The sequence below is a fragment of the Manis javanica genome, chromosome 8 (genome assembly GCF_040802235.1).
Source record: "Manis javanica isolate MJ-LG chromosome 8, MJ_LKY, whole genome shotgun sequence".
Classification (NCBI taxonomy): Eukaryota; Metazoa; Chordata; class Mammalia; order Pholidota; family Manidae; genus Manis; species Manis javanica.
This window is the reverse complement of record NC_133163.1, coordinates 124899212-124917833: the sequence shown is the minus strand read 5'-3', so window position 1 is coordinate 124917833 and position 18622 is coordinate 124899212. Positions and strand designations below refer to the sequence as shown.

At 41.8% G+C, this 18622-nt stretch overlaps 1 protein-coding gene across 1 annotated transcript in view; it reads left to right on the top strand.

Annotated features, from left to right (window-relative positions):
* Nucleotides 1–1160: 1160 nt before the first annotated feature.
* FBXO22 (F-box protein 22) overlaps nt 1161–18622 on the top strand; it is a 38358-nt gene continuing 20896 nt past the window's right edge. The window contains exons 1-4 of the mRNA XM_073212234.1: nt 1161–1399; nt 1770–1908; nt 5765–5852; nt 6660–6755. Of these exons, the coding sequence (XP_073068335.1) occupies nt 1260–1399; nt 1770–1908; nt 5765–5852; nt 6660–6755 (463 nt within the window). The 5' untranslated portion in view covers nt 1161–1259. The remainder of the gene's footprint in view (nt 1400–1769; nt 1909–5764; nt 5853–6659; nt 6756–18622) is intronic.

Below are 18622 nucleotides of genomic sequence, written 5' to 3'. Positions count from 1 at the left end.
GAATGAAACCATCCTGGTTAGTTTGGACTCAACATATGATTTGGGGAACCCTGGAGATCCCGAAGACCCTTATAGGTGTTTTTAAGATCAAAACTGCTTTCCTAATACTAAAACAGAATTTGCCATTTTCACTCTCATTCTCTCGTAATTGTGGAGTTTTCCAGAGGCTACATATTGTAGCAGATTAACTCAGAAGCAGATCTAGCCAGCTATTAAGCCAGAAATCAGAGGTTTGCAGAATGTGCAGTGATGCCACAATTCACAAATCGAGGGGGGAAAGGGGAGGCATTGTTTCATAAAAATGTCATTTCCGTTAATGTGTAATGAATCTAAGTGAATATTTTAATGTTTTCATTTTTAATGTGGTAAATATTAATAGACATAACCCACATAAACTCTTTGAGATTGTCAATATTTAAGGGTGTGAAGGAGTCCTGAGGCCAAATGTTTGAAACTCAATAATTTATGCCAAGTTTACTCTCAGCTGAGGATCAAGTCAGGGCTTCATTAGCAAAAATGTGGCAGCAGGATTGGAGTTCTGTTGGGCACAGCAGTGTCTGCTGTGCTTAAGATTCCTTCTGCCTGTTATTCTTAACCTGAGCTTGCATCAGAATCACAGGAAAGTTAAAACTGTAGACCACTGGGTTCAACATGAGTGAGTTACAGGCCCGAGGTGAGGACCACAAGCATGTGCCCCGGGTGAACCTGATCTTAATGGCAAGGAACTAGCGCAGTTTGGGCCATGCTTTCACAGCAGTGGTAGGTGCTATTTATGGGTTTTACATTTACATTACATTTGTGTGAAGGCTATAAATGAGTTAACTCGGTATCGAGTAAAGGTGATTTTGTTTTTTCAAAGTAAAGTTTGTTCAAAAACTGGGCTCATGCTATTAACAGGCATCTAGGAGTATAGTGTAAATATGACCTAGTCTCCGCCTTCAAGGACTCATGAATCACATAAAGACGAGTGTCGTTAAAGAAAAAAGAGCGCAGGGGAAGGATATATTTTGCCTAGAGGTTTCCGGGAGGGTTACAGGGCGCTGGGCCCACCGCGTCCGAGGGGAAGGCGAGCGCTCGCGGACCAGCTCCGGAAGCCTGGCGGCCCGGAGTCACGTGGGCGCCCCTGCAGCCCCGCCTCCCCGACCGGCCGGAAGTGGCGCGCGCGCCTGCTCAGTGCGTGCTGGCCCGGCGGTACGGTGCCGGCTTCCACGGCGACTTCCGAACCTCTGTACGCCTTGTCCGGGCCGGTTGTGGGGGGCATGGAGCCGGTGGGCGGCGGCGGCGGTCGCCACCTGCCCTCCGCAGACCCACGAAGCACCTTCGTGTTAAGTAACCTAGCAGAGGTGGTGGAGCGTGTCCTCACCTTCCTGCCAGCCAAGGCGTTACTGCGGGTGGCCGGGTAGGAGACGGGAAGCGGGCAGCGGACCTCGGGACGTCGCGGGCCTGCCCGGGATGGCGGGGTGGGCAGTCCATCGGGACCTAGCGCCGCCCACGGCTCCCTGCCCCTGCCCTGAGGGGACGTCCCCGCCCGCGAGGTACCCCCGCTGCCGTGCTCCTTTGTGCGTTTGGCCGCGGCGCGAGATCGCCTGGAGGTTTTCTCCACCCCTGGCCGTCCCTGCAAACCGGTGCCCGACACCGCCCCCTCCCGGCAGCCGTAGACCCCGCAGGAATCCCCGGCTACTGCGCGAAAGGGCCTGTGGGAGGCGTGGGGGGCGGCCGAGCCGCGCATGAGGGAAATGCCCGCAACCCCTGTGCGTCCGCGTCCGCAGCGTGTGCCGCTTGTGGAGGGAGTGTGCGCGCAGGGTGCTGCGGACCCATCGGAGTATGACCTGGATCTCCGCGGGCTCGGCGGGTGCCGGCCACCTGGAGGAGCACTGCCTGGTCCGCGTCGTAGCCGAGGAGCTCGAGGCGAGTAAGAAGGGGTGACGTGTATCGCACAGTCCGCTGCAGGGTTGGTGGGTCAGCCTTTAAGAACTGAAACTTGTTTTTTTTATCCCAATTTTGTCTGTGGCCGTAATTTGGGGAACATTTTCTCCTGACCAGGGAAGATTTTGTACCCGTCAGTTTTAATGACGGTATATTGTAAGAATGTGCCATGATTTATTTGACCGTTCTTCAAATGTTGGGCATTTTGTATATCCAGATTCTTACTGTTATGATAATGCTGTGCACAACTCTTCCTTTAGCTGCTTCCCTTGAAGCAAGTATTGTCACTGTTTTGTAGGGAGGGCAGTTGGGACTTTTGCTAAGTGTCGCATAAAAAAAAGCCAAGAACCAATACTTACCCTCAGATATTTACACGCGCACACACACACACTTCTGCTAAGTGGCAGATAAAAAAAGCCAAGACCCAATACTTACACCCAGACACACACACCTCTCCCACCCCCTCCCGCATACTCTTGTATTTTATCTCTGGACCCCAGTTTCAAAAGATGGGCAATGCGTGGGGAGGTGAAGGAGCTGTGAAGTCAGTTCTCTTGAGCAGGGGTGAGGCTGTGGTAGTTCACTTGGGAGTGGGAAGGAGCCTTTGAAAGTGCCTCGCCCACCTCATGGCCTGTCACTCCCGTATTCCTCAGGACGCGTTACACACAAACAGGAACATTCTGCATAACCACCATACGACCATCAAAGTCAGGAAATTATCATTGATATGTTTCTATCATCTAATCCTCAGATTCCATTCAGGTTTTGCCAGTTGTTCCAGTAATGTCCTTATAAAAGAATTCAGTTTAGACTCTCTTGATTTTGTCATATTTCTTTAATCTCTGATCTCGGTCATAGAAGTGATGCTGTGCCCTTCTCTTTGCAGCCTGTCGGGGCATATGATTCCCATTTTTTGCCCCATTACTAGTGATATTACCTTTGATTTGATTAAGTTGGTGTCTGGCAGATGTTGCTACTGTAAAATTACTCTTTTCCACTGTAATTAATAAGTAATTTGTGGGGAGATACTTTGAAACTATGTAAATATCCTGTTTCAATTTATCCATTTGTTATATCTATTTAGACTCTTAGTTTCTTATTCTGTGGGATATAATTTCTTGCTATCAGTATTTGTTTTGGTGCCCAAACTGTCCCCGTTTGGCTAGTAAGAGTCCCTTCAGCTGGCTTCAGTATCGTTTAGAGGGCACTCCGTTATCTTTGAGCACTTCCTGCTATCTGGCACAAGATGTTTAAGCTCCTCCTGTGTTTTGCCTGCTTCAGTCCTTGAATCAGCCATTTCTTCAAAGAGCTCTGGATCCTTTTAGTGGAGAGGGGTATTTAGAAGCCAAGGTCTGGACAGTTGCTGTTGAAGTGGACCAAACTAAGGAATCTATGTATGTAAATGCATTTGTGTGTATGTGCATGTTATGTACATATACACACATTTGCAACTTTTTTTATGGAAATTTATGAGTTCACACAGGTATATCCAAATTCCTGTCTAACACAGGATTCTTCCCAGTTTTCTTTAAGCTCATATTTTTGCCTCTCTTTTGGACAATGAGAAACCTGGCTTTCATTATTCTTTATATGTTTAGATAGTAGGTGAATGCCCCATAAGTGAGCAATCTTCTGTTTCCCCTTCCTCATGTGGATTTTCTTACCTGATTTGGGCTCAGACTCAGATCCAAAGTGGCTAGTATCCAAAGGCAGGCTGCAGAAAACCTCCTTGGTGCTTTGGCCCAAATCCTGTCTGGTGTATTTCCAAAAGTTTGTCAATCTTGAAAAATTAAAAAATTCAGGCAAAGACTTTTCCATAAAGATCTTCTATGGAGAATATAAAATAAGAGAAAGCAGATTATGAAATTATATGTTTAGTATGATCTAAATTACTAAAAAAAAAGACTAGAAAGTCAAAATTTTAGCAGAAATTTTCTTTTGGAGTGTAATTGTGTGATTTTTTTTTAATGAATGTTTTTAAAAGCTGGTATTGTTATATAGCTTTAAATACATTGTAATGGTTGTTACAGCCAGACAGGCTTAGATATGAACCCAGCTTTGTTGCATACTAGCTTTGAGTCTTTGAAAACGTTAACCAAACCTCTCTCAGCCTCAGGTTCTGTTTCCATAAAATGGAAAGACGATAACAATTCTCCTTATAAAGTTGTAAAGATTAAATAATGCAAAGGTAGTGCATATATAACACAGTATGTATAATACCAGGAATGTAATATTTTTAGTAATCTCAATTATTAATGTTGTTATTAAAATTCATATAGCAATACCCTTAAGCAAGTTTATAAATTGTAGTAAACGCTAGTGTGGTGAGACAAAAACATGGAAACTTTGTCCAAGTCATGCTGTTTTCTTTGTGTTTACCAAATTATATAGTGGACATGATATTTTTATAGCCATAAAATTGATATTTAACTTTTTTATTAGAAATATTTTAATTAAAAAATATATTATGAAACATCTTGCCATTTGGAACATCTTTAAATAACGGGATGAAGCTTTAGTTGTCTCATATTGTGCTTTGAGGACATTTCATGTTGAGGATTGTTACTGTCACTGTTTCTAGTGAGACTTAGGATGGAATAGTCAGCAATAGCTTTTCAGTAGATATCTGAGAAGAGAGAATCATAAAACCTCAGGACTCGACTTTCCATCTCTCTACTCACTATACCCAGGAATCACAACTGCTGACTCCGAGGTTAGGAATGCGACTCCGGTGGCCCAGTGTCACATCCTAAGGCTGGGCCGCGGCAAAGCCAAGAGTGCTTGCCTCCGTTTAGCCCCCGTCAGTAAGAGTGCAGTCTCAGTTGCCAGAATGCCTAGCTTTTCAACAAGAGTTTTGCAAAAGAATCTGGAAATCCACATTTCATATAAATATTTTATGGAATTTTAAATGTTGTCAACCAAATTACATTCTTTGAAAATGTGGTGTGGACCGAGAAAACTGTCTACAGCGTCTTATCGGCCCTGAGGCCACCAGAGAATCATCATTGTGTTTCAGTGTTGAGGCTTTGCTATTGCTAAAACTACTTCATTTGCTTCTGCTGGGAAAAATGAATGAAAATAACCAGCTTAGAAAGAAAAATATGCTCACCCTTGTCATTTAATTCATCCACCTTGCCACCTGTCTGTAATGTGAAATATAGTGAAAAACATAAGTGAATAAGCCCAGTGTCTAAGTGGAGATGAGGCACAAATAAGAATGACTGGGATTTAAGGGGTGTTGGATATAAGGTCCCAGGTACTGGGGGAGTCTAGGAAAAGGTTTCGTGGAGAAGGTGGCATTTAAGTTATCACCTCAGGGACGCAAATCAAGTGAGGAAGGAAGAGAGCCGTAGGAGAATATATATGGAAGTGCCTGTCTGGCTAACAGTAAGTGGAAGGTGCCTTTAAGGAAACTAATTGGTAAGGTGGAAGTGAGGGCCTGGAATATTCAGTTTACAGCAAGTGGAAACAGGAGTGATGCCGTTTGCATGCCTTCCCTGTGCTGCTGAGATGTTCCTATTACTGCGTCACCTGTTCAAATAAAGCAAGAGGCATCTTTTGCTGGTACATAATATTTTTGTTTAAAGCTTAAATTATTATGAAAATTAACTTCTTGACTCAGTCTGGAATGAGTTTGACTTGAAGAAATAGTAGATGTTCAACAGATGAATGAGCTGAAAATGAAAGAGCGTGAGTGAGAAGTGAATGGACTCAGAATGCCCACACTGACACCTGCAGCGGGTAGGGCTTCGGCACTTGGAACCAAGAGTGAAACATTAAGGGATCACGAAATATCACAGATTCGTGTGATCCAATTCTGATTTTATTTTCTTTGCAGAATGTTCACATCTTACCACGGACAGTTCTTTACATGGCCGATTCAGAAACTTTCATTAGTCTGGAAGAGTGTCGTGGCCACAAGAGAGGTAAATATCAAAAGAAAAAGTTTAGGGTTCTTTTGTTTCCCTATGTACCTGTGTTTGAAGTTAAATATGTCCTAGTCCTGAGAGGTACTGACTTTCTGAGGCTCTGGGCCACGCCCTGTAGAATGCATGAATATATTGTCTTTGAACTTTGAGCTCTTTTTGCTTTAAAGATTGATTTCTAAACGTTTTGTATGATTGAAACAAATTCTTTAGAAAGGTGTTTTCTCATTTTGAAGTACTGTCATCCTTCAGGTACTTCTTTTTATTATTAAAACAGGATGCATATTTGGCTATTCAAGCCTTTTAGTGTGTTGGATGATAGGAACCCATTTACCAGAGTTACCGTGTTGTTCATTCCTCCTGGCTTGCTGAGAGAAGAAGCAGACGAAGTGTGCCGGAATGGGCGCACTGAGGCCCAGAGTCAGAATTAGGCGATGGGTTTTCATGTCTCATTTGAATCCAGGTGACTGTTGATGCAGTCAGAAAGTCATGCTTTAATACCAACTGACCAGAAAGGTACCAGTAGCAAGCCTAAAATTTAGCTGCTGCTAGACTTAACATTGGGGCAAAGGCAGTATATGAAGGAAGCAGAAAGGAAAACTGCTGATGCTAAAGGTCAGATTTAAAATATAAAACAAGGGCCCAGAATGGGAAAACATTTGTTTTCATCAAAGTTTTTAGACTTCCGTATAAAGCATTCTGGTGTAAGATGACTTGAATTTGACTCAGAATTTGCTTTTTCTCCCACATCATTGGGTTTAACTTAAATATGTGACATTTAATAATTTTGCTGCCGTATTATTACAGCAAGGAAAAGGACCACAATGGAAACAGCATTTGCCCTTGAGAAACTATTCCCGAAACAATGCCAAATCCTTGGAATTGTGACCCCAGGAATTGTAGGTGAGAGAAAATATCAGCTTGATTTCTTGCCTTGTATTTATGTGGGGTCCTACAGATTGGTGAATTATTTGTAGCTTAAAAAGACATTTATGTTTTTGGCTACCCAAAATACAGTTAAGGTATTCATATTTACTATGGTATTCTGTTTGACTTACATTAATGTTCCTTAAGTTATTGTGGTTAATATTTCCAGTCTCAGGGTTGTCTATGTAAACCAAATATAAAGCATTTCTTTCTACGGGCCACTCTTAAGAGGAAAAAGATGGCATTCTGCCTCTTTCCAAACTAGAAAGCATTAAGCGAGCATCTCGCTTTTGTCAGTTCAGCTAGTACTATTTCTGGTGGGTAGGTGTGAGGTGGGGCTGGGATTAGGCGTGACTTCTATTTGTCTGCTTAGCTACCATTGTTGGAAGTTTATAGCATGGCGTTCTTCCCTTTTCCAAGTTTGCTTGTGAATTTCAGCTGGTTTTTATTATTTTTGAGTGTTTTCTCTAGCTGATGGGGAAGAGATTCTATTGGGATAGTGGTTCTGATGTTTGGATTGGAATCCCAACTTCTTGAATTTTCCTTAAATGAGTGGTCTAGTTTTTGCCATTACTAGTCATTGACAAATGTTTGTATAGAAGCATAGCTTTAATTTCTTTCCTTTTTTTTTTTATGGTGAGGGTGATCGTGTGTGCTCGGTTATGAGTTACGTCTTAAATTAGTGTTTGATAAGGGTTATATTTAATGTCATAGCTTTAATTTCTTAACATCATTTTCTTAGAGCTCCCTACCCCATGCACTGGAGAAATTTTCAAATTCCACCTTTTTAAAATTTCTGCTAGGTGCTGGGGGTGGGCGAGGGAGGGTGAAGCTGGGTGACCCCATTGTGAGGGGTGAGAGGTCTACCAGAGGCCTGCCTTTTGTACTTGCTTTGCTCTGAAGCAGTTTTCACTTCACACGTCTGTTCTGCCAAACTCTCTTACTATCTTAGTGTTGGGAATAGGTGCCATTCCAGCCTCCTTTAGTCAGGACTTGCCCTCTTGTGTTTTCTTGGCCATACTTGTCATCTTTCTTCCTGTTTTGGTTCCCCTACAACTAGGTGTTTTCTATGAGCCCATTCCATGCGTGTCCCAACAAAACTTTCACCAAGAGAGCTCACTGAGTTCCTTTCTCGTAGGCTGGTTTATTGATTGCTTCTAAAACAACCATTGGGCTACTAGCTCTTCTTCTTTTTTTTTTTTGTTGTGGAATTTATTTATTTATTTTTATTAAGGTATCATTGATAAACACTCTTACGAAGGTTTCACAAGAAAAAACACTGGTTACTACATTCACCCATATTATCAAGTCCCCCCCCATGCCCCATTGCAGTCACTGTCCATCAGTGTAGTAAGATGCTGCACAGTCAATGCTTGTCTTCTCTGTTACTAGCCCGTCTTCTTTAGGTTGGAAAATTTCAAGTTTGAGAAAATTTGTTCTTTTTGATATCTCAGAAGTTGTTTTCCTTCTCTTGAGGTAAACTTAAGTTATAGTGAAATGAACAGTCTTAATTGTACAATTTAATGAGTATTGACAAATTATGCCTTTGTGTATCCAACATGCCAGTCAACATATAGAATACTTGCATCCCCCCAGGAAGTTCCTGTGTGCCCTTTTCCTGTGACAAATCAAAAACTCCAGAGACTGATGAGTCTCTAAAACGAAAGGGCTCACTGACCCTTTGCAGACGTAGCCGGAATGAGGACTGAGCCCCAGCGCAGGAAGTCTCTGCTTCACCAGCAGCAAGGCCTGTTCCCAAAAACAGCATGTCCACCACTCAGGACACAGGGAACATTTGTAAGGATCTCAAGGAAAGAAAGTTCTCTAAGTTCACAGTGGTTGTAGATAAAGAAGGTGGGCTAAATGCAAAGGGGGGAATGTCTGGGGATAGGTGGTTAGTCCACTGAGAAGACTTGTGGATTGGCAGTTGATGGTGGAAAGACACTAGTCACACACGAGGATGTCAGTGGTCCTGGGGACATTCTAGATGCATGGGAAAATAACATCCAGGCACATGGAGTTTCTGCTCAGCTATGACTTGCGGCTGTTGACCAATGACCTTTCCCTGTCTCTCTCCCTCATTCTCTGCCCGTATGTCACTTAATTTAGGACATTTCAGAATTTCTTCTTATCACTTGTCAATGCCTGCCTGCAATTGGAAACCCCAATTCTGATTTCTGTGACCAGAGATTTGTTTTGCCTGTTGTTGGGTATCATAAAATGTAATCATGTGGTATATACTCTTTTTATGTCTTGACTCCTTCACTCAATATATATTATTTTTTAACAACAGAATGTTTTTGAGATTTACTTATGTCATTGTATCAGTTATTCATTTATAAAAAATACATTTTCTTGAGTAGTCTGTTGTATAAATAGACAATGACTTGTTTTTCTATTCTTTTTTTTATTAAGGTATCATTGATACACACTCTTATGAAGGTTTCACATGAAAAACACTGTGGTTACTACATTCACCCATATTATCAAGGTACCCCAATACCCCATTGTAGTCACTGTCCATCAGTGTAGTAAGATGCCACAGTCACTTCCCTGTGATGCCCCCCACACCATGTGTACTAATCATTAATACCCTCAATCCTCTTCTCCCTCCCTCCCCACCCACCCTCTGCCACCCCTCCCCTTTGGTAACTGCTAGTCCTTTCTTGGAGACTGTAAGTCAGCTGCTGTTTTGTTCCTTCAGTTTTACTTCCTTGTTACACTCCACAAAAGAGGGAAATCATTTGATTCTTGTCTTTCTCCGCCTGGCTTATTTTACTGAGCATAATACCCTCCAGCTCCACCCATGTTGTTGCAAGTAGGATTTGTTTCCTTCTTATGGCTGAATAGTATCCCATTGTGTATATGTACCACATCTTTATCCATTAATCTACTCATGGACACTTAGGTTGCTTCCATATCTTGGCTTTTGTACATAGTGCTGCAGTAAACGTAGAGGTGCATATGTCTTTTTGAATCTGAGATCTCGTTTCCTTTCGGTAAATTCCTAGGAGTGGAATTCCTGGGTCAAATACTATTCCTATTTTTAGTTTCTTGAGGAACTTCCATACTGCTTTCCACAATGGTTGAACTAATTTACATTCCCACCAGCAGTGGAGGAGGGCTCCCCTTTCTCCACATCACCAGCATTTATTGTTCCTACTCTTTTCTATGTTGGCCATTCTCACTGGTATGAGGTGATATCTCATTGTGGTTTTAATTTGCATTTCCCTGATAGTTAGCAATGTGGAGCATCTTTTTGTGTGCCTCTTGGCCATCTGAATTTCTTCCTTGGAGAAGTGTCTGTTCATATCCTCGGCCCAATTTTAATTTTTTTATTTTTTTTATTTTGGTATCTTTAATCTACAATTACCTGAGGAACATTATGCTTACTACACTCCCCCCATCACCAAGTCCCCCCCACATACGCCATTACACTCACTGTCCATCAGCATAGTAAGATGTTGTAGAATCATTGCTTGTCTTCTCTGTTGTACAGCCCTCCCTGTGCCCCCACCCCACATTATATATGCTAATCATAAGGCCCCCTTTCATTTTTCCACCCCCTTATCCCTCCCTTCCCACCCATCCTCCCCAGTCCCTTTCCCTTTGGTAACTGTTAGTCGATTCTTGGGTTCTGTGAGTCCTCTGCTGTTTTGCGCCTTTGGTTTTTTCTTTGTTCTTATACTCCACAGATGAGTGAAATCATTTGATACTTGCCTTTCTCCGCCTCTAGCTTCATCCATGTTGTTGCAAATGGTAGGATTTGTTTACTTTTTATGACTGAATAATATTCCATTGTGTATCTGTACCACATCTTCTTTATCCATTCATCTACTGATGGACACTTAGGTTGCTTCCATTTCTTAGCTATTGCAAATAGTGCTGCAATAAACATAGGGGTGAACCTGTCTTTTTCAAACTAGAGTGCTGCATTCTTAGGGTAAATTCCTAGGAGTGGAATTCCCGGATAAAATGGTATTTCTATTTTGAGCTTTTTGAGGAACCTCCATACTGCTTTCCACAATGGTTGAACTAATTTACATTCCCACCAGCAGTGTAGGAGGGTTCCCCTTTCTCCACAACCTCACCAACATTTGTTGTTGTTTGTCTTTTCTATGGTGGCCATCCTTACTGGTGTGGGGTGATATCTCATTGTGGTTTTAATTTGAATTTCTCTGATGACTAGTGGAGCATCTTTTCATGTGTCTGTTGGCCATCTGAATTTCTTCTTTGGAGAACTGTCTGTTCAGCTCCTTTGAGCATTTTTTGATTGGATTATTTGCTTTTTGTTTGTTGAGGTGTGTGAGCTCTTTATATATTTTGGGTGTCAACCCTTTATTGGATCTGTCATTTATGAATATTTTCTCCCATACTGTAGGATGCCTTTTTGTTCTCTTGGTGGTGTCCTTTGCTGTACAGAAGCTTTTCAGTTTGATGTAGTCCCACTTGTTCATTTTTGCTTTTGTTTCCCTTGCCCAGGGAGATATGTTCATGAAGAAGTCGCTCATGTTTATATCCAAGAGATTTTTGCCTATGTTTTTTTCTAAGAGTTTTATGGTTTCATGACTTACATTCAGATCTTTGATCCATTTCGAATTTACTTTTGTGTATGGGGTTAGACAGTGATCCAGTTTCATTCTCTTACATGTAGCTGTCCGGTTTTGCCAACACCAGCTGTTGAAGAGGCTGTCATTTCCCTATTGTATATCTTTGGATCTTTTTCATATATTAATTGACCATATATGTTTGGGTTAATATCTGGACTCTAGTCTGTTCCACTGATCTGTGGGTCTGTTCTTGTGCCAGTACCAAATTGTCTTGATTACTGTGGCTTTGTAGTAGAGCTTGAAGCTGGGTAGCAAGATCCTTCCTGCTTTATTCTTCCTTCTCAGGATTGCTTTGGCTATTCAGGGTCTTTGGTGTTTCCATATGAATTTTAAAACTATTTGTTCCAGTTCGTTGAAGAATTCTGTTGGTATTTTGATAGGCATTGCATTGAATCTTTAGATTGCTTTAGGCAGGATGGCCATTTTGACTATATTAATTCTTCCTAGCCATGAGCATGGGATGAGTTTCCATTTGTTAGTGTGTCCTCTTTAATTTCTCTTAAGAGTGTCTTGTAGTTTTCAGAGTATAGGTCTTTCAGTTCCTTGCTTAGGTTTGTTCCTACATATTTTATTCTTTTTGATGCTATTTTGAATGGAATTGTTTTCCTGATTTCTCTTTCTGCTTGTTGATCCTTAGTGTATAGGAAATCAACAAACTTCTGTGTATTAATTTTGTATCCTGCAACTTTGCTGTATTCCAATATCAGTTCTAGTAGTTTTGGAGTGGAGTCTTTAGGGTTTTTTATGTACAATACCATGTCATCTGCAAATAGTGACAGTTTAACTTCTTCTTTACCAATCTGGATTCCTTGTGTTTCTCTGTTTTGTCTAATTGCCATGGCCAGCACCTGCAGTACTATGTTGAATAACAGTGGGGAGAGTGGGCATCCCTGTCTTGTTCCCAATCTCAGAGGAAAAGCTTTCAGCCTCTTGCTATTCAGTATGATGTTAGCTGTGGGCTTATCATATATGGCCTTTATTATGTTGAGGTACTTGCCCTCTATGCCCATTTTGTTGAGAGTTTTTATCATGAATGGATGTTGAATTTTGTCAAATGCTTTTTCAGCATCTGTGGAGATGATAATGTGGTTTTTGTCTTTCTTTTGTTGATGTGGTGGATGATGTTGATGGATTTTCGAATGTTGTACCATCCTTACAAGAGAGATGAATCACACTTGATCATGGTGTATGATCTTCTTGATGTATTTTTGAATTCGCTTTGCTAATATTTTCTTGAGTATTTTTGCATTTATGTTCTTTAGGGTTATTGGTCTGTAATTTTTTTTTGTTGTTGGGTCTTTGCCTGGTTTTGGTATTAGAGTGATGCTGGCTTCATAGAAAGAGTTTGGAAGTTTTCCCTCCTCTTCTTTATTTGGAAAAGTTTAAGGAGAATGAGTATTATGTCTTCTCTTATATGTCTGACAAAATTCAGTGGTGAATGCATCTTGCCTGGGGATTTTGTTCTTGGGTAGTTTTTTGATTACCGATTCAATTTTGTTGCTGGTAATTGGTCTGCTTAGATTTTCTGTTTCTTTCTTGGTCAACCTTGGAGGGTTGTATTTTTCTAGGAAATTGTCCATTTCTTCTAGGTTTTCCAGCTTGTTAGCATATACATTTTTATACATTCTCTTATAATTTTGTATTTCTGTGGTGTCCATTGTGATTTTTCCTCATTTCTGATTCTGTTGATGTGTGTAGATTCTCTTTTTTTCTTAATAAGTCTGGCTAGGGGCTTACCTGTTTTGTTTATTTTCTCAAAGACCCAGCTCTTGGTTTCATTGATTTTTTTCTATTGTTTTATTCTTCTCAATTTTATTTATTTCTTTGATCTTTATTGTGTCCCTCCTTTGACTGACTTTGGGCCTCATTTGTTCTTTTTCCAGTGTCAATAATTGTGACTTTAGACTATTCATTTGGGATTGTTCTTCCTTTTTTAAATAGGCCTGGGTTGCTATATACTTCCTCTTAGAACAGCCTTCCCTGCATCCCAGAGAATTTGGGTTTTGTGCTGTTGTTGTCATTTGTCTCCATATATTGCTTCATCTCTGTTTTAATTTGGTCATTGACCCATAGATTATTTAGGTGCATGTTGTTAAGCCTCCATGTGTTTGTGAGCCTTTTTGTTTTCTTTGTACAATGTATTTCTGGTTTTATACCTTTGTGGTCTGAGAAGTTGGTTGGTAGAATTTCAATCTTTTTTAATTTACTGAGGCTCTTTTTGTGTCCTAGTATGTGGTCTATTGTGGAAAATGTTCCATGTCCACTTGAGAAGAATGTGTATCCTGTTGCTTTCAGATGTTGAGTTCTGTAGATGTCTGTTAAGTCCATCTGTTCTAGTGTGTTCTTCATTGCCTCTGTGTCCTCACTTATTTTCTGTCTGGTGGATCTGTCCTTTGGAGTGAGTGGTGTCTTGAAGTCTCCTAGAACGAATCCATTGCATTCTATTTCCTCCTTTAATTCTGTTAGTATTTGTTTCACATATGTTGGTGCTCCTGTATTGGGTGCATATATATTTATAATGGTTATATCCTCTTGTTGGACTGACCCCTTTATCATTATGTGATGTCCTTCTTTATCTCGTTACTTTCTTTGTTTTGAAGCCTATTTTGTCTGATACAAGTACTGCAACACCTGCTTTTTTCTCCCTATTGTTTGCATGAAATATCTTTTTCCATCCCTTAACTTTTAGTCTGTGTATGTCTTTGGGTTTGAGGTGTGTCTCTTGTGAGGAGTGTATAGATGGGTCTTGCTTTTTTATCCATTCTATTTCTCTGTGTCTTTTGATTGGTACATTCAGTCCATTTACATTTAGGGTGATTGTTGAAAGATATGTACTTATTTCCATTGCAGTCTTTAGATTCTTGGTTTCTAAAGGTTCAAGGGTAGCTTCTTTACTATCTAACTGTCGAACTTAGCTCTCTTATTAAGGTATTATAAACACAGTGTGATGATTTTTTATTTTTTGATATCATTAATCTACAATTACATGAGGAACATTATGTTTACTAGTTTCCCCCCTTCACCAAGTCACCCCCCACTACCCCCATTACAGTCACTGGCCATCAGCATAGTGAGATGCTGTAGAATCACTGCTTTTCTTCTCTGTGTTGCATAGCCCTCCCCGTGCCTTCCCCCACATTATACATGCTAATCGTAATGCCCCCATTCTTCCCCTGCCCCCTTATCCCTCCCTTCCCACCCATCCTTCCCAGTCCCTTTTCCTTTGGTAACTGTTAGTCCATTCTTGGGTTCTGTGAGTCTGCTGCTGTTTTGTTCCTTCAGTTTCTTCTTTGTTCTTATACTCCACAGATGAGTGAAATCATTTGGTACTTGTCTTTCTCCACCTGGCTTATTTCACTGAGCATAATACCCTCTAGCTCCATCCATGTTGTTGCAAATGGTAGGATTTATTTTCTTCTTATGGCTGAATAATATTCCAGTGTGTATATGTACCCCATCTTCTTGTGTGATGATTCTTTATTTCTCTCCCTTCTTATTCCTCCTCCTCCAGTCTTTATATGTTAGGTGTTTTATTGTGTACTCTTTTGTTTCCTTTGATTGCTTTTGTGAATAGTTGATTTTATTTTTTGCCTTAGTTAGTATTTGTTTGGTCTGCTTTCCCTGTTCTGATTTTATTTTCTCTGTTGACATCTATTTAGCCTTAGTAGTGCTTCCATCTAGAGCAGTCCATTTAAAATATCCTGCAAAGGTGGTTTGTGGGAGGCAAATTCCCTCAACTTTTACTTGTCTGGGAATTGTTTAATCCCTCCTTCATATTTGAATCATAATCGTGCTGGATACAGTATTCTTAGTTCAAAGCCCTTCTGTTTCATTGCATTAACTATATCATGCCATTCTCTTCTGGCCTATAAGGTTTCTGTTGAGAAGTCTGATGATAGCCTGATGGGTTTTCCTTTGTAGGTGACCCTTTTTCTCTCTCTCTGACTGCCTCTAATACTCTGTCCTTGTCTTTGATCTTTGCCATTTTAATTATTATATGTCTTGATGTTGTCCTCCTTGGGTCCCTTGTGTTGGAAGATCTGTGGGCTTCCATAGTCTGAGAAAGTATTTCCTCTCCCAGTTTGGGAAGTTTTCAGCAATTATTTCTGCAGAGACACTTTCTATCCCTTTTTGTCTCTCTTCTTCTTCTGGTACCCCTATAATGTGAATATTGTTCTGTTTGGATTGGCCACACAGTTCTCTTAATATTCTTTCATTCTGGAGATCCTTTTACCTCTCTCTGCCTCAGCTTCTCTGTGTTCCTGTTCTCTGGTTTCTATTCCATGAACAGCCTCTTGCACCTCATCCAGTCTGCTCTTAAGTCCTTCCAGAGATTGTTTTATTTCTGTATTCTCCCTCCCAACTTTATCCTTTAACTCTTGCATATTTTTCTGCAGGTCTGTCAGCATGGTTATGACGTTTATTTTGAATTCTTTTTCAGGAAGATTGGTTAAATCTATCTCCCAGGCCCTCTCTTGGGGGTTGTCTGGGTAATTCTGGACTGAACCAAATTCTTCTGCCTTTTCATGGCGATAGAGGTAGCTGTAGGCAGGCAGCGCGTGTGTCAGCTGGGAGAACAATGTCCTTTCCTGCTTTTTGGTCACCTTGTACTTCACCGCTGCCTGTGTCACACACACCTGTTACCCACACACCTGGAACATCCTCCAGATTAAATTCCTGAACTGCCATGGGCAGGATCCCCATCAGGGTAACCCAAATCCCTGCGGGGAGCGGCAGGCACGCCGGGAGTGCTCTTCTGCCAGAACGGTCCCCTTTGTGCCTTGCCCCCATTTCCTCTGCCTGCTCTGGGCAGCTGCACGCTGGAAGGAGATTCTGGGCGGTTGCTGTGGGCACGGCCGCTCTCTGGCTGCTCTGCCACCGCGGGCACGTGCGGCCTCTCTCAGGGTGCCCCGCTGCCGCTCGTGCACACAGCCACTCTCCACCTGCTTGGCTGCTGTGTCTGGGCTGCGGCGGCCATGGGAACGACTGGTAGGCTGCCTATCACCATGAGGGGCTTCAGGGGTGCATTGCCACCCAGGGGTCTGGGGCACCCGAAGTTCCTCAGAATTCCCAGCCTGCTGGGTTGAGTGTGCCGGGGTGCTTCCGTCCAGCCGTGGGGTCCCTGTCCCTTTAAGACTTTCAAAAAGCACTCACTTTTCTTTTGTCCCAGGGGAACCGGCTGCGGGGACCTGCTCACAGGTCTTACTTTTCCGTATCTCTAATGTCCAGCACACCATGTAGTGTGTTTCTGCACTCCCAGTGTGGATTGCCAGAGCTGGTTATTCAGCTGTCCTGGGCTCCCTCCCCCTCCCTGCTCCCTGTCCTTTCCTCCCACTGGGGAGCTGGGGTGGGCGGAAGCCCACGGGTCCCGCCGGGCCGCGGCTTGTATCTTACTCCCTTCATGAGATGCTGGTTTCTTGCAGATGTAGATGTAGCCTGGCTGTTGTACTGTATCCACTGGTCTCTCTTTTAGGAATAGTTGTATTTGTTGTATTTTCAAAAATATATATGGTTTTGGGAGGAGATTTCCGCTGCCCTACTCATGCTGCCATCTTGGCTCCTCCCTTCTTTTTGGTTTTTCCTCTATTTTTTAATAGGGTTATTTGCTTTTTGGGTGTTTAGGTGTGTGAGTCCTTTATATATTTTGGATGTTAACCCTTTGTCGGATATGTCATTTACAAATATATTCTCCCATACTCTACGATGCCTTTTTGTTTTGCTGATGCTGTCCTTTACTGTACAGAAGCTTTTTAGGTATGTACTTATTGCCATTGCAGGCTTTAGATTCGTGGTTACCAAAGGTTCAAGGGTAACTTCCTTACTATCTAACAGTCTAACTTAACTCACTTAGTATGCTATTACCAACACAATCTAAAGGTTCTTTTTTTTTCTTTTTCTTCCTCCTCCATTCTTTATATATTAGGCATCATATTCTGTACTCTTTGTCTATCCCTTGACTGACATTGGAGGTTGTTGATTTGATTTTGCATCTGCTTAGTAATTAAGTGTTCTACTTTCTTTACTGTGGTTTTATTTCCTCTGGTGACAGCTATTTAGCCTTAGGAACACTTCGATCTATAGGAGTCCCTCCAAAATACACTGTGGAGACAGTCTGTGGGAGGTAAATTCTCTTAGCTTTTGCCTATCTGAAAATTGTTTAACCCCTCCTTAAAATATAAATGATAATCTTGATGGATAGAGTATTTTTGGTTAGAGGCCCTTCTGTTTCATTGCATTAAATGTATTGTGCCCACTCCCTTCTGTCCAGTAAGGTTTCTGTTGAGAAATCTGATGATAGCCTGGTGGGTTATCCTTTGTATGTAATCTTATTTCTCTGTCTGGCTGCTTTTAATAGTCTGTCCTCATCCTTGATCTTCCCCATTTTAATTACTATATGTCTTGGGGTTGTCTTCCTTGGGTCTCTTATGTTGGGAGATCTGTGTACCTTCATGGCCTGAGAGACTAACTCCTTCCCCAGATTGGGGAAGTTTTCAGCAATTACCTCCTCAAAGATACTTTCTATCCCTTTTTCTCTCCTTCTGGCACCCGTATAATGCAAATATTGTTCTGTTTGGATTGGTCACACAATTCTCTCAATATTTTTTCATTCCTAGAGATCCTTTTTTCTCTCTCTGTGCCTCAACTTTGTATTCCTATTCTCTAGTTTCTGTTTCATGTACCATCTCCTCTACTTCATCTAATCTGCTTTTAAATCCTTCCAGTGTATGTTTAATTTCAGATACTGTATTCTTCAGTGTCTTTATCTCATTCTCGAATTCCTCACTGAGTTCTTGAATATTTTTCTGTACCTCCATAAGCATGTTTATGATTTTTGTTTTGAAATCTCTTCAAAAGAGGAAGTTTGATGAGTTCATTTTCACTTGGCTCTCTTTCTGGTGGTGTGGGATTTTGTTTTGAACCTGGCTCCTTTGACAGTTTATATTGTAGGTGTTGCCCTCTAGTGCCCAGCCCCCGGAGCGATGGTGGGGTTCTTGGGCAAGCGGCACTGGTGTCTGCCGGGAGGAAAGAGCTCTTTCCTGCTTCCTGGCTTCAATGCCTGTCTCCAGTGTCAGGGCCAATGGGCTGAGTGCACAGGGAGAAGCCTCTATGCTTTGCACTTGTAGCTGTCATAGGTGGGCCGCCCTCTAGCTGGCCAGGCGCAATGGCGGGGACAACCTGTTTGGGAGCTGGTGCCAAGCTGGGAGGAAGGCACAGCAGGCTGTGTATTGTGGT